The sequence below is a fragment of the Pocillopora verrucosa genome, chromosome 4, assembly GCF_036669915.1.
Source record: "Pocillopora verrucosa isolate sample1 chromosome 4, ASM3666991v2, whole genome shotgun sequence".
NCBI classification, from domain to species: Eukaryota; Metazoa; Cnidaria; class Anthozoa; order Scleractinia; family Pocilloporidae; genus Pocillopora; species Pocillopora verrucosa.
Window position 1 is genome coordinate 27,691,057 of NC_089315.1, and position 15,676 is coordinate 27,706,732.

Here is a 15,676-nt window from a genome sequence, read left to right on the forward strand (position 1 = left end):
ATATCACTATCAATTTGGCCTCTTTTAAAAGTAAAAGAATAAACTAAGGATAAAACTAAACCACAGCATACCTATACTAAACCCTCAGCCTATTTGTATCAATATTATTATTTTTTCTGGTGTTTACCCAATAGATTCAATCCACTTATACAGAAAAAGATGGTGCCTGTAAATTTTACCTTAAATCTTAGGGTGAGACACATGTAGAAAGCAATATTTCGCAAAACAACAACATTATGTATGCAAATTTTAAATTTTTTCCGATTTTTTGTGCTTGACTTTTTGAGTGGTTCCTGGATTTTCTTGTGCAAAGAGTTCTAGATGAATGTACCAGTCACCATGTTTTTTGGTACGATGGTTTACATTGATTGCTGTGCTCTACATTCATCATTGAAGTACTAATTAATTCCTTTGCAATCAGTAATTGCTTTAAATATACTGTATCAGAAATCGTAGCACTGTACCCCAAATTTAATGTTGTCCATGGCACAATTTCATATTTTTTAGCAAGGCAAAGGTAAAAATCAAACAAGACCATACAGACATCATCAACAAGACAACATACCTAAGTATATAATGTTTATATAGTTCACTATGTAAAAGCTACTCTATTCATTAAATCAGTGTCAACACTCTCCCTCACTCTCCCTTGTAGCAGATATAATTTTTAGCCAACTTGAGAAATAGTGGCCTAAAATGGACATCCAAACTTTTAAATTTCCAGGGAAAGGTTCCCCAGACTTTGCTATCCAAGTGGGAATAAATGGCTGCCACACTGTCATTTTTGTCCCTCCCAGCTGCTCAAATGTTTTCCCTCCTTTCCACAATCTTACCAAAGCCCCCATATGTGTAGTAATAAAAACATTGAAGTGTAGTGTGCTATCTCAGCAAGAGATGATAATCATGCATACTTTTAAGTGAGTCATCCTAGCAGATGTTTGGTGAGGTATTACATTCTGTGCTCAAAATCTAGTTCACATAGACCTGGGGAAACAGAATAGGGTGTAATAGTCAGGTCGGTGAATTGCTACAAGCTTTAGTTTGGTACCACTACTCATTTGGTTATCCATTTGGTTATCTATCTTGCCGGTAATCTTTCTGGTTATTTGGGTTTTTTATGGAACCTCTTCCCATCAAGAAGAAGCATGGTATGTGTTTGAAAGTTGATAGAAAAGAAAAGTAAAAAAAAAAAAAAAAAAAAGGAAATAGGGGAGGAACAGGATGGTACCAAAGACAGTGGTACATTTTTTTTGGCAGGGGGTAGTTTTTTTATTTTTGAATTAGGGTTCTAGCCTAAGTATGTCTAAGTTTCTACACTTGTTTATTCTTGTGATTTCTTGCTTTAGGAAGTGAGGTAAAATTTGTTTTTTCATTACAGCCACTTGAGTCTGTAAATGGAAAGAAAACGCTGAAAAATGATGGTAAGGAACACATTGCTTGCACTATAATTATATAACAATGTTTTTAACAATAAAATTTTTTGGTTTTGATCTGAGCAATTAAAAACATTGTCTTGTTTCCAAGGTTTCCAAGGAAGGTTTCTTCACTTCATGCCTGGGTCCTTATGTATATTATTCTGTTTTACAGAAAATAACAGTCAACTCGAGCAGGAAAACTCCAATCAGCCTAGAGAGGCTGATTGATTTAAATAAAATCAGTAAAGGAAAGCTATTTGGCACAGTGTAATACTAATAATTAAATACCTAACAGGTCATGCGTTCACTCTAACAGTTTCAATTGGGTTTTGAAGCATGCCTAATTCAAGTTATATCCAAAATTCCGCAGCTCCAAATTGTGAATAGTACCTAGACATGGCCAGAGAACATCAATAGAGAATGTGACCTCTTAAGCATGTTCACATCAGACCCATGAATTTGTCCACAAAACCTCCTTTGGAGTTCTTTAGTTTCAGAGTTTCATATCCAGTGCATTTCCAGAGCAGTAAAATTTTAAAAAATGACACAAACATTGAATTTGCAAAGAATTTATTTAAAATCTTTACGTTTACAGCAACCCATATAAAAAAGAAATCTTACCAACCATTATGAGTGAATGGGTGAATAAAATAGCCTTGACTCCTCGATCTGGTGTCAACTGCTTTATTTTATTCAAAAGTATATAAGGGCAAATTGGAAGGACAGAGTTACTTTCTGTAATCTGTTAAATAGTATTGAACAGTTAGAGCCAAATAGTTGCAAGTGAGTAAAAGGATAGAATGGATTTATTGTATATTAGTGCAGTGTAGTCTACTTTATATTTCACAAATTCCAAAAAATCCATTATTTCACCTGAAGTTATTTACTTGAATTATTTGTACTGAAGATGTTTATTTCCATGGAAGTGTTGCATGTTCAAGTACAACTGAAGAAGTTTTTTTTTTAACTAACCATTTGTTTGTTAGATGAGCAATTTAAGCCTGAATTTTGAGTTAGATTAATTACGGTTTGCACATGTGGTTAGAAAAAATATTTAGCACCAATCACTCCTGCTTAAATGACACAAAAAAAGTGTTTATTTGTTCCAAACACTTACAGTGTATCCTATTTATCAAGATGATTTTATCAACAAAAGATATAGCAGGAAAAAGGTAACCAAAATTTATATAAAACATCAAAAAAGGAACAACTAGAGTGATTTTACTCAACCCATGAAACAGTATGTAAACAAACCTGTATGACACCAGCACGCATGTTTGATTGTTGGTTCTCCCCATGTTGTGTGTGGAAAACATGACATAAACCAAAAAGTTTGTAATGCACAGTAGTTTATGACCAATTTCACCGGTTGGATAAAATCACTCTTCATATTCATCTACAATATCTTTTTGAGAAAGAAACTGTGACAAAGCCTTGACTTAGTATTAGCATGACTAATAGTTATTGCTCAATTGTCTTCTTTTGTGATGCATGTTAATAGTGACAAGAAAGTAATGCTTGTTAATATTGTCATCTGTTAAAAATTTGATTAAATCTGAATTACTTAAGTTTTCTTTTCTTTTCTTTTCTGATATAAGCATACTGCTTTTTGGGCAGATGTCTCTCTGGAATGAGATCCTTTTGGAATGGCTTCCTTTGCACTCGACTCTTTAAATAATCTGTTACAATGTTTTATCTGACGGTGCATAGAACCCGTAGTCCTCTATGTATATGTACACTTTGCTTGTCAAGCAAAGATAAATCAATAGTTTGCCGTCAATATATGCACATGCATCTGTGTATACAGCGACTTCTGGGAAAATTTCCAATTGTCTGAAAACTTTTTTTAACGCTAAATTGACTTAAATTCCAAGGGTGTGAGTAATATACAGACCGGTCTCAACAATAAGAACATCACAGTGGTGAAACATAGCATCAAAACTTGCAGACTGATAAATATTTTATAGGGAAGGCTACATTCTCTTTTCCAGCGATAAAAATCTCCTCAGGCTCAGTGATATTTGTCCAATAATCTCTAGGCTTTGTGCTGGGATTCTACAATGTACCGGCTAAAATTATTGACTTCACCCGAGGGTAACCTTTCGACACCTACCCCCATCCCAACATTCTTTTACGCGAATAAAGGGTGCAATTCCGGCGATCTGACTTACAAATGCGGTATATCTGTTCATTCCCATGCATTTTCATGTTTTAAGCGCATTCGAAAATCAAAACAATCAAATAGCTCGTACCCTGCATATGTAATGTATTCCAACTTGACATATCCAATATTAACCGCTATTTTCCATTTTTCATTGAATTCTTACAATTTATCCAGCAAGTAGAATATATCCCAACATGCCAAATCCAATCTTCACCCTAATTTTCCATTTTCTGAACCAACCTACGAGTGGATAATATCATAACTTTTCCATATCCAATCTTTATCCCGATTTGTTCAAATAACTCTAGAAAAACGGGGTAAACCGTGACAATTCTTTCCACGAGTGGTTAATATCATGACTTGCAATGTCCAATCTGTCCCTGATTTTCCATTTGTTCAACGAATTCTAGAAAACGGGATAAATTGTGTCCATTTATCTTAAAATTGGAATAAATTATAACTCGGAACATCCCTCATTTTCGGTTTTTTTCTGATTAATTCCAGAAAAACGGTGTAAATTCTGAGAATTCATCCCGTATGTGGAATACATTCTAAGTTTCCATATCCAGTCTTCAACCCGATCTTCCATTTTTATTTCAATGAGTTCCAGAAAAACGGGGTAAGTTATGAGAATTCATACCGTAAGTGGAATATATCCTAAGTTGTCATATCCAATCTTTGCCCCGATTTTCCATTTTTTGACGAATTAATTCCAAAAAAACAGGGTAAACTCTGAGAATTCATGCTACAAGTGGATATTACCAGAAGTTCCCGAATGCCATCTTTGCTCAGATTTTTCCATTTTTTTCGTGAATTCTAGAGAAGCGGGACAATTTCTTAGAAAAAAATGCTTTAACAATCGCAAGTCAACTATTTCTTACACATCACTAGTTTTGCAAACGCATTCGCATAAAACTTGCTCATGGTGCCGTACAAAATGGGATGGAACGCGCCTGGAAGACAGTACAATAAAAACATGTATCTCCTGACGATTGCGTAATAAGGCCAAGTTGATGGCCCGCCGTTTACTTGCTCGTAGATAAACGAAACTTGGATCGGAATGTAGCAAATGATAAAACTAATAATGATCACGTATATCATTCTTAGGATATCCAGCTCTAGATCTGTCACGTTTGCATCTGTATGTTGCGAATGTTTCGCTCTCTTCGATGTTTGGCCTCGAGAAGAGCGATCATCCAAGGAACCTTGTCTCCAACAGCATCCATTCGTAATTTTCGCGATTAGATATTTCGCGTTACCCTCGGATCCGTTCTTTTGCGAGGATTTATGAACAATTTCCAGTCTTTGAAGATGGATACAGACGTGTTCATCTGTTTGTAGCTGTGTTCCGTCCTCTGTGGAATCACTTTTGCGCGCGGCAGTAGCCCTTGCCATGTGTCTCTTCAGTCTCAGAGCAACAGCACCGTACGATATGACGATTATGAGATATGGAACAATATAGCTTAGAAAGAGACGAACAATCGAGTAACGGCTGTGCTTTGGTGCATGGATAGTTGTATCGCCTGGGAACAAAGCTACACAAAAGTGACTTGTTCCATACTTAGTAACACGATGCACGACAGCAGATGGTGCGACAACTGTCAAGGCTGCGCTCCACAGCAGACTCAACACTAAAAATACTTTTCTCTTTGGCAGTGGCCCTAATTGACCGCGATATGTCCCAATTACTCGGTACCTTCGTGCTGCGATCAAAGCCAGAGTGTAAGTCACCACTAACGTGGTCGTCATTTGCACCGGAAACACCAGCTTGCATGCAGCTTCACCGAAAGGCCACGCTTGCATCCAATCGTAGACAAAGTAGAATGGAAAACACAGCGAACTGATCATTTCCGCGGCAGCCAGATTGGTGACCAGATAGTAAGAGAAAGGCAGTTGATGGTAAGACAACAAGAACACGGCTCTGCAGACCACAGCGTTTCCTACAACACTCGCCAGCGTGATAAGCACCAATACAAAAAGACGGAAAAAACTTGAGAGCGATGGCTCAGCGATGTAAGGATAAACACTCTGGGCGACTGAATCGTTGGCTGTAGAATTGAATGCTGCTGTAGAATTGAATGTGGCTGTAGAGTTCATTTTGAGATGTTCTGTTGACACCTAGTCGTCGCGAAAATAACTCTGAAGAACAATCTAGCGCTGAATATTGATAACGCTGTTATTGACCTCTCGATTAACCGACCTCTGAAAACTGGATTGTGCTGATCAGCGAACGTCGGTTTAATTAGGTCGATACGTGTAGCGTTGCAGTTGGGTCTTCCGTTGTGGTTATGTCCTCACACATTATAACCAATAGAATGCAGTTTTATTTCTTCCAATCAAAGTGCGTTGTGATCGTGTCTTCTGCGTGTCACTTCCCAACTAGGGGTAATTGTGAAGAAGAGCTCCCCAAAAAACCTGTCGGCCGACTGTCGGTCAACTGTCGGCCGACAGGTTACCGACAGGTTACCGACAGGTTACCGACAGTCTACCGACAGCTAACCAACAGGTTACCGACAGGTTAAGAAAAAAGGAAAATTGTGTTAAAAACGAACAGTTAACGTGACATAGCAATCCGTAATGGTGATGTATGACTCGACCGACTTCACCTACTTACCGATCGACGGCAAAGTTGAAAGTATGTAAAGATAGAGATAAAGGTATATCAGATGCGTATAGAATATATCACTTGCGTAATTTAAAACACACCAAACAATCTAAGAATCGCATTGGAAGATAATTTAATCGAAAACTCAGCCAAAAACTCTGAAAACCATAAGCTACGTATCAATACAAACACTTTCGTTCAAATCGCCCAACAATGCAACGCGGCCTCTTATGGTATGTTATGTATGTATCAATGATGTTTACCTTGTGCATTTGTGTTGCTAACATCGTCCTCTATCTTGCAGGTTTGGGATGAATTGCTATTTCCAATTTCAAGTTTAATAAATGATACAACTGTGAATCTTTTTACTCGTTATGTTAAGTAATAAATTACTATACGCAACAATTCGATAATTAGACTTGGATGCGTGATGCGATAATTGATTTAGGCGCGCGCCGCTAAAATCACGATTCTACGAGTGAAGTATCTTGTATATTTCACCACTCACAAAACGGCTTCTTTAGGAGCCACCAAATCTATGAAAGGCTATTCTTGTCAATGTATTACACATGTTGGATGTTGTATCAAGCGAAAACTGAGAGAAAACATTAAAGGGCATGTAAACCCAAAATACATGTTTTTCTTATACTATGTAAAAAGTTGCGTAGAAAACGAATTTGAAATTCGTTTTGTCCAATTCGACTTATTTAAGGAGAAAATCGGCATTTTCAACTGAAATTCCATTTCCGGTAAAAACAATAGCGAGAAGTCGTGACGTAAGCGGTGGAACTAAAATATTGCGCAACACATATTTTACAGTAGAACCAGTGTGGGAGCTCGTGTAAGTAGCAGTAGTTCGGAAGATGTTTTTCCAGAAGATAGCGACTCGAATGCCTTAAGCTTAGTATATGACAGCGAAGGGGATAATCCAGAATCTTTAGGAGAGTCTGGGCCATGTGGTACATGGAGTTTAGTAGAGTGTAGATTTTAGCAGTATTTGCCAGTGTTGACATATTTATAAAATTATGGTTCCAAAGTGCGTGTCACTGTTGAGAACCCAAGAAAATCATGAGAAAGTCGCCGATGGATTAGCCATAAAAATAAGCCCAACTCTGAGTCAATGCCAAACCACAAGAAAGTTGTGAAACTCGCGCCAATGTAAAAAAAAAAAAACAACTGAGGTTCGAAGTATGGGTCGATGCTGACATCCTATGAAAATCATGGGAAAGTCGAGGAGATTGGTCATGGTACCAACCAATGCCACTTTCCCATGAAAATCAAGAAAGCTGTGGAAACTAGCCAACATATGCTAGAATGACAATCTTCAATAAAATTCATATCTAATAAGGATGTGTGAAATGGCCAATATCACTCTTGGCTGAGATACGTATACTGGTTTGCCGTGTTTTGGCAGTTATTTTGGCGAATATGGTTAAAATCAAATCTGTGTAAAAACAGTAAAATCAACTAATTATTGAGGTTCGTCAACATAGGGAGGATCCTCTTAGTCTAGAGAAAAACTAAAGGCGTTAAATTAATAAATTGATATATCTGGGCGGCATATCAAACAGCAACACTAAACTTCTCCTTTCTCACAGCTTTTTCCCCTTTAACATCTTTGTTCATTCCATTTTTTTTAAAGTAAAAACTCGTTTTGGAGGCATAAAGGTCTCTAAAGCAACGTTTCAAGATTTTATGGCGATCTTGTGAAAAACATGTAGTTCCAGCTAGTTTTGAGGGTTTTGGCAGCTATTTACACAAAAAGTGGGTAAAATCAGCCCAATTTGTTGTGTTTCTGACGGTTTTAACGCGTTTTTCCCCCAAATTCTACTGAGAACACTGCGTTTTAGCTGGATTGTATCCCTATTTTGTTAAAGACATCGTATTTTTGAATGTAAAATAGGCTGATTTTTGCAAAAAAAAAAAAACGTGTTTTTCAGTTCGAATTGAGCGCTTTTGTCAACTTTTGCGTAAAATTTGGCAAAAACTCGTGCGTTCTGCCGGATTTTGGTGTTTTTAGATAGATTTCATTGCAATTTTACGAAATACATGTAGTTTCAACTAGTTTGCAGCGTTTTGGGCTCGAGACCGGCAAGAGTGATGGTAGACACTCTTAGCAGAGATAATTGTGCTAGCAGATATTAAGATTTCATCTGTAAAGTCAATAAATTAATTGAACACAAGAAAAAGGAAACTTGATAAAAAAATTAGAATAATGGCGGGGAGAAAAGAGGGCTGCACTAAAGATTATGTACTTGTGTTCTTGAAGCTGAAAATTAACAAGGTTCCTGTAAATTAAGTTTACATGATAACCTAACAATTTGTGAAAATCACACAAATCCCAAGCTATATCCAGGGTTTTCGCTTAATATGATTTTTGTCATTTCTATTGATTTATTTTATTTATCAATGTTTCTTTCCGTATTTTTGTTTTAATATTCCCACTCCAGCTGATGTATATTATTTGAATTACAAGTCTTATTAGCATGCAAAATCACCTACGGACAAGGCACACACTTTGTACCAAAATAGCTTTGCATCAAGTACATTATCTAGTACATCATTACCATCTTCAGGTATTTCTAATTTACTTGTGAAAATCACACAAATCATAAGCTATATACAGCATACAATCAGCAGCAAATTATTAGAAAGGAATGCAGTTAATTTTAATAAGAATATTACTAAGTAGTTAAATAACAAATAGCCCAGTAAAAATATGCCCGTTGCTGGGAATTTGGTTCTCAATAAAATTAGCTAAAATAGCCAATCTTGAGTTTTACTGCTCACTCAAAATGGGCTGGCAGCTTACAATTTGGCTGCCTACAATGAAGTACCTTCCGCTAACTTCACACTTTTCAGACTGCTTTTCAGGAAGAGGTTTGGCTTCTGCTGCCTATAATTACTACAGCCAGCTTGTCTACTACTCAAAAACATTTTGACTGGGCTGTGCAAGTCTTACTAGCATACAAAAAGCACCTTCAGGTAGATTACAGCAAAGCAGACTTTGTACCAAATGCTCTGCATTAAGTACATCATCACCCTCTTCAAGTATTTCTAGTTTACTTGTGAAAATCCCACAAAGCTGAGCTGAGTTTCAGTCAAATATCATGACATTTGGGATGTAATTTCGATACCGAATAAATAGTTCTACATGGTTACACACGCATAGGATTCTGTTGTGTTCACGTGAAGGCCATTTCAGCCATTCCTGCCACTTGTAAGTGGTAGGAAATAAAAGATATGTATAGTTGTTTCGTATTGAAGCCCTGTGAAATCACAAATTTGATTTATTTCTTCTTTGTTTTAGGTGGTCATTATCCATTACTTTTGGAAGTCGATGCTGATGAGAAAGAAAAAATGTTTATGATTATTTCTTCTCTCGAACATTTTACTATTTAGGTACCAAATAATCTTGATACTGAAGATCATTGCATCCATTATGAAAAAATTACCCTTGATTGCTTTGTCAACTGGAATGTATAATGTAATATACCTTGTGATTTGTGGGATTTTCACAAGTAAACTAGAAATACTTGAAGAGGGTAATGATGTACTTAATGCAGAGCATTTGGTACAAAGTCTGCTTTGCTGTAATCTACCTGAAGGTGCTTTTTATATGCTAGTAAGACTTGCACAGCCCAGTCAAAATGTTTTTGAGTAGTAGAAAAGCTGGCCAAACCTCTTCCTGAAAAGCAGTCTGAAAAATGTGAAGTTAGCGGAAGGTACTTCATTGTAGGCGGCCAAATTGTAAGCTGCCAGCCCATTTTGAGTGAGCAGTAAAACTCAAGATTGGCTATTTTAGCTAATTTTATTGAGAACCAAATTCCCATCAACGGGCACAATTTTACTGGGCTATTTGTTATTTAACTACTTAGTAATATTCTTATTAAAATTTACTGCATTCCTTTCTAATAATTTGCTGCTGATTGTATGCTGTATATAGCTTATGATTTGTGTGATTTTCACAAGTAAATTAGAAATACCTGAAGATGGTAATGATGTACTAGATAATGTACTTGATGCAAAGCTATTTTGGTGCAAAGTGTGTGCCTTGTCTGTAGGTGATTTTGCATGCTAATAAGACTTGTAATTCAAATAATACACATCAGCTGGAGTGGGAATATTAAAAGAAAAATAATAATATTTAGCTATACCAAGTTCTGGTTTTATGTCCAAAGTGTGTGCCTTGTCCATAGGTGATTTTGCATGCTAATAAGACTTGTAATTCAAATAATACACATCAGCTGGAGTGGGAATATTAAAAGAAAAATAATAATATTTAGCTATACCAAGTTCTGGTTTTATGTCCAAATTAAGCACTTAGTTGAAGATCACTGCACTGCTCAGGTCCAGAAGGCTGAAAGAGTACTGTCTGCTGTTAGTTTGATTTTTGTCATTTCTATTGATTTATTTTATTTATCAATGTTTCTTTGAATTGTAATTCATTGATCTCTTTCAATAGTGCAGGTTCGCTCATGTAACCTAATCTCCCACTTATGTATGTATGTATGGATGAGCTCAGTCAAAATGTTTTTGAGTGGAAGGCAAGCTGGTGATAGTAATAGGCAGCAGAGGCTGAACCTTGTCTTGAATGGAAGTGTGAAAAGTGTGAAGTTAGCGGCAGCTATATTGTGGCAGGCAGCCAAATTGTCATCTGTGGCACATTTTGACTGGGCTGATTGTGTGTAGTATATATGTGCACTTCTTTTAGGGTGTTAAACAGGTTAAAGTACCAAGAAATCCTCTGTGATAACTTGATAATTCAAGATGTAAAAATTTTAAATAATAAGGTAAAGCTTGATCATTCTTAAGAGTTTCCATTTGTTCTGGAAATTTGGGGGAGGGTCAGGGGAGCATTATTTATACATAAATAATGTACATAAAAAGTAAAAAAAAAGGACCAAGGTAAAATCCCAATTTGTTTTAAGAGTTAATTTTATTAAGAGAAAACCCTGGATGTAGCTTGGGATTTGTGTGATTTTCAAAAATTGTTAGGAACCTTGTTAATTTTCAGCTTCAAGAACACAAGTACATAATCTTTAGTGCAGCCCTCTTTTCTCCCCGCCATTATTCTAATTTTTTTATCAAGTTTCCTTTTTCTTGTGTTCAATTAATTTATTGTCTTTACAGGTGAAATTTTAATATCTGCTAGTACAATTATCTCTGCTAAGAGTGTCTACCATCACTCTTGCCGGTCTCAAGCCCAAAACGCTGCAAACCAGCTGAAACTACATGTATTTCGTAAAATTGCAATGAAATCTATCTAAAAACACCAAAATCCGGCAGAACGCACGAGTTTTTGCCAAATTTTACGCAAAAGTTGACAAAAGCGCTCAATTCGACCTGAAAAACACTTTTTTTTTTTTTTCTTTGCAAAAATCAGCCTATTTTACATTCAAAAGCACGATTTCTTTAACAAAATAGGGATACAATCCATGTGAAAACACTTATTCCAGCTAAAACGCAGTGTTCTCAGTAAAATTTGGGGAAAAAACGCGTAAAAACCGTCAGAGACACGACAAATTGGGCTGATTTTACCCACTTTTTGTGTAAATAGCTGCCAAAACCCTCTAAACTAGCTGGAACTACATGTTTTTCACAAGATCGCCATAAAATCTTGAAACGTTGCTTTAGGGACCTTTATGCCTCCAAAACGAGTTTTTACTTTAAAAAAAATGGAATGAACAAAGATGTTAAAGGGGAAAAAGCTGTGAGAAAGGAGAAGTTTAGTGTTGCTGTTTGATATGCCGCCCAGATATATCAATTTATTAATTTAACCCCTTTAGCCGTGGGCAGAAGTTTTTCTCTAGACTAAGAGGACCCTCCCTATGTTGACGAACCTCAATAACTCGTTGATTTTACTGTTTTTACACAGATTTGATTTTAACCATATTCGCCAAAATAACTACCAAAACACGGCAAACCAGTATCTCGGCCAAGAGCGATATTGGCCATTTCACACATCCTTATTAGATATGAATTTTATTAAAGATTGTCATTCTAGCATATGTTGGCTAGTTACCACTGGTTTCTTGATTTTCATGGGAAAGTGGCATTGGTTGGTACCATGACCAATCTCCTCGACTTTCCCATGATTTTCATAGGATGTTAGCGACCCATACTTCGAACCTCAGTTGTTTTTTTTTTTTTACATTGGCGCGAGTTTCACAACTTTCTTGTGGTTTGGCATTGACTCAGAGTTGGACTTATTTTTATGGCTAATCCATCGGCGACTTTCTCATGATTTTCTTGGGTTCTCAACAGTGACACGCACTTTGGAACCATAATTTTATAAATATGTCAACACTGGCAAATACTGCTAAAATCTACACTCTACTAAACTCCATGTACCACAATATCCACACAACTGCGTGTGCCTACTTGAAAATCCTAACCCTAACCCTAAAACTATCCAGTTAGCCTAGTATTGTATTGCTGGTTTGAGTGACTAAACTGGCTCAAATGATCCAGCTGCTTAAAAATCTAAGCACAGAGTAAGTTTAAAAGATTCAATTTTGTAAGGTTTCGAAACAGTTCCAAAATTAACATGCACATAGCTCAGTGTAAAACATCGAAGCTTCTAGGACTTCTTATGATTCCTACGAACGTACACACCTAATGCACGTCAATTTGCCTTTGTTGTCCTCGAACGATCACGTCTTCATGGTAACGTGGTGTAAGAACTGTACAGCACTTTATAAATATATGTTTTACTTGACGGTAAAAGTTTGAATCCGTACGAGGAAACGTAACGGAAACAGGCGATGATAATATTCCGTTGACAGAAATGCAACGGAAACGTGTCGTCATATTTCCGTTCAGGAATCATAACGGAAACATAACAGGTCCAAGGAAGAAGTGAATGATGTGGAAACATAGAGTTTCATTTTTCCGAATTACGGAATCATGCTATTTCGTCCTGTGCTCACTCTAACTCTGTGCTATCCTAAACCTAACCCAAACCCCAAACCAATCCTAAGCTATGGTAAAGGGTTTAAGTCAGGGTTGAGGATAGGGTTAGGGCAGGAGCCCATTACCTGGTTAGGGTTAGAGTTTGGGTTGCTTCGGGTCAGAGGGGTTTAGTGTTACAATCAGGGTTAGGGCTAGGGTAAAATTATGCTTAGAGTTAGCGGGGTTTAGTGTTAGAATTAGGGTTAAGGCTAGGATGAGGCTATGCTTAGGGTTGGCGTTAATATTTTTCTACAAGCATTCAATTGCAGGGTTTTTGGTATTGTGTTTGCAAATTTCAGTAACTACTTGAAAGTTTACTGAAAAACAAACGATAGGCCGACTGGTACACTTACAGGATAGATAGAGAAGGTTGGGGTTAGGGTTAGGGTTAGGGTTAGGGTTAGGTCTAGGTTAAGGGCTATAGGTTAGGGTTTAGGGTTTAGGGTTAGGTTTTAGGGTTATGGTGTGGGGCTAGGGTTAGGGTTAGGGTTAGGGTTTAGGCTTAGTGTTAGGGTTAGAGGGTCTGCGGTTGAGGTTAGGGCTTGGGTGAAGGTTTGGGGTTAGGGTTTGGGGGTAGGGCTAGTGTTTAGGGTAAGGGTGTAAGCCTCTTCAAAAATATATTTAAGAAGATTTTGTCACCTTTTTCAGTTGCATCATTTTGACTGGAGTGAAAAGTTCCGTTCTTAACCCGAGCCCTTACCCTAACCCGGGGTTAGGGTTAGGGTTAGGATAGCTCGCAGCTAGAGTTAGGGCTTGGGTAGGGTGGGATTATGATTAGGCTGAGGGTCACAATTTTTTCTGAAAACATCCAATTTTTTTTTGGTATTGTGTTTGGCTCTAAACTTTAACAACTACTTGAAAGTTTGCTTGAAATCAAAATATACCATTTTTTGCCAAAATAACTGCCAAAATGCGCAATTCGGGCCTTTTTATCAATTTACACTTGGTTTAAGCTTGGTTTTTGTGTTTTCCCACAGACTCTTAAACTATTTTGCTGAGAACATTTTTTGCAGCGTTTTTAAAACTGAAATAAGCTTATTTTTGCAAAAAAAACAAACGTGTTTTTCAGTCGAATTTAGTGTTTTTGTCAACTTTAGCGAAAAATTTTGCAAAAATCGTACATTTCTGCCGTATTTTGGAGTTTTTAGACAGATTTCGTCGCGATCTTGTGAAAAACATGTAGTTTCAAGCTAGTTTTCAGTGTTTTGGCAGTTATCTTGGCAAAAAATGGGTAAGTCAGCGCAATTGTTTTTTTTTTGGTTTTTAAGGTTTTGTTTGCCCAAATTTTACTGAGAACACTGTGTGTTAGCTTGTCTCCATTGTTTTTTCGCAGATTCTATCGCTGTTTTGCTGAAAACATAACGTTTCAGCTTGTTTGCATCGTTTTTGGTCGTGAAATAAGCTAATTTTTGCAAAAGGAAAAAAATCTGTTTTTCAGCCCAAATTGACATAAAGGATACAGAGGAACATTTGCTCATTTTGCCTTTTTTTTTGTCCTTACTCATGAAGTTGATTTTGGCATTTAAAACAAAAACTCTGCTAGAGCATTAATTGAATGACATATCATGCACTTACTTTGAAGCAAGAACACTTTTTTTTTAATTCAGAAAAATACCTTTTTATTTTTTTTTAAGGACTGCTGGATATAACCTGTACAACCAAGATGAATTTACATTCATTATTTGTCATAACTTACACTAAATTAGAAATTCAAGTATGAAATGAGGGTACTAGCCCTTTAATAGTGTTCAAAATTTCCATATGCAGGGGTACTTGTGGCTACTGGAGAAGAATCAGTCTTTAACCCTTCACCCCCCCCCCCCCAAGGGAGATAATAAGTACAGATATCCTCTTCCCTAGGGGAAACTAGCTCAAAAGTGAGTGATCTCAAGGGCCCTCCAAAAACGTTTTCTACAGCAATAACTAAGCTCTACAGAAGCACACTATGCAGACAAAAGGTGTAAGAGAATCAATGAATTCTTTAATTCTTGGTCCCTCCCAGGCCAACCTATTGTACAAATCTCATGACATCTGTTCCAGTTTCATCAGTCAATTTTTCAAGCTTCAAGCTTTTCCTGCAATTATGTACTTGTTCTTGAAGCTGAAAACTAACAAGGTTCCTGTAAATTAAGTTTACATAACAACCTAACAATTTGTGAAAATCACACAAATCCCAAGCTATATCCAGAATTATGCTCTTAATAAAATAAACTTTTAAAGCAAATTGGGATTTTGCCCTAGTTCTTTTTATTTTTTTGTTACTTTTTGAATACATTTGTATAAATAATGCTCCCCTAACTCTCCCCAAAACTTTTAGAACAGATGCAAACTCTTAAGAATGATCAAGCTTTACCTTATTATTAAAAATTTTTACATCTTAGACTACCAAGTTATCACAGAGGTTTTTTTCGGTACTTTGACCTGTTTAACACCTAAAAAGAAGAACACATACATAACACACACACAATCAGCCAGGTCAAAATGTGCTGCAGCCAACAATTTGGCCACCTACAATGAAATAGCTGCCAATTTCACACA

The 15,676-nt window shown here is 36.7% G+C and overlaps 1 protein-coding gene across 1 annotated transcript; it reads right to left on the reverse strand.

The window, feature by feature from the left end:
• Nucleotides 1-2,648: 2,648 nt before the first annotated feature.
• Nucleotides 2,649-5,957, reverse strand: LOC136280223 (cholecystokinin receptor type A-like). The gene has a single exon (XM_066165108.1). It carries the CDS (start codon nucleotides 5,674-5,676, stop codon nucleotides 4,450-4,452), a length of 1,227 nt encoding a protein of 408 aa, XP_066021205.1. The 5' UTR covers nucleotides 5,677-5,957; the 3' UTR covers nucleotides 2,649-4,449.
• Between the last annotated feature and the right edge of the window lie 9,719 nt (nucleotides 5,958-15,676).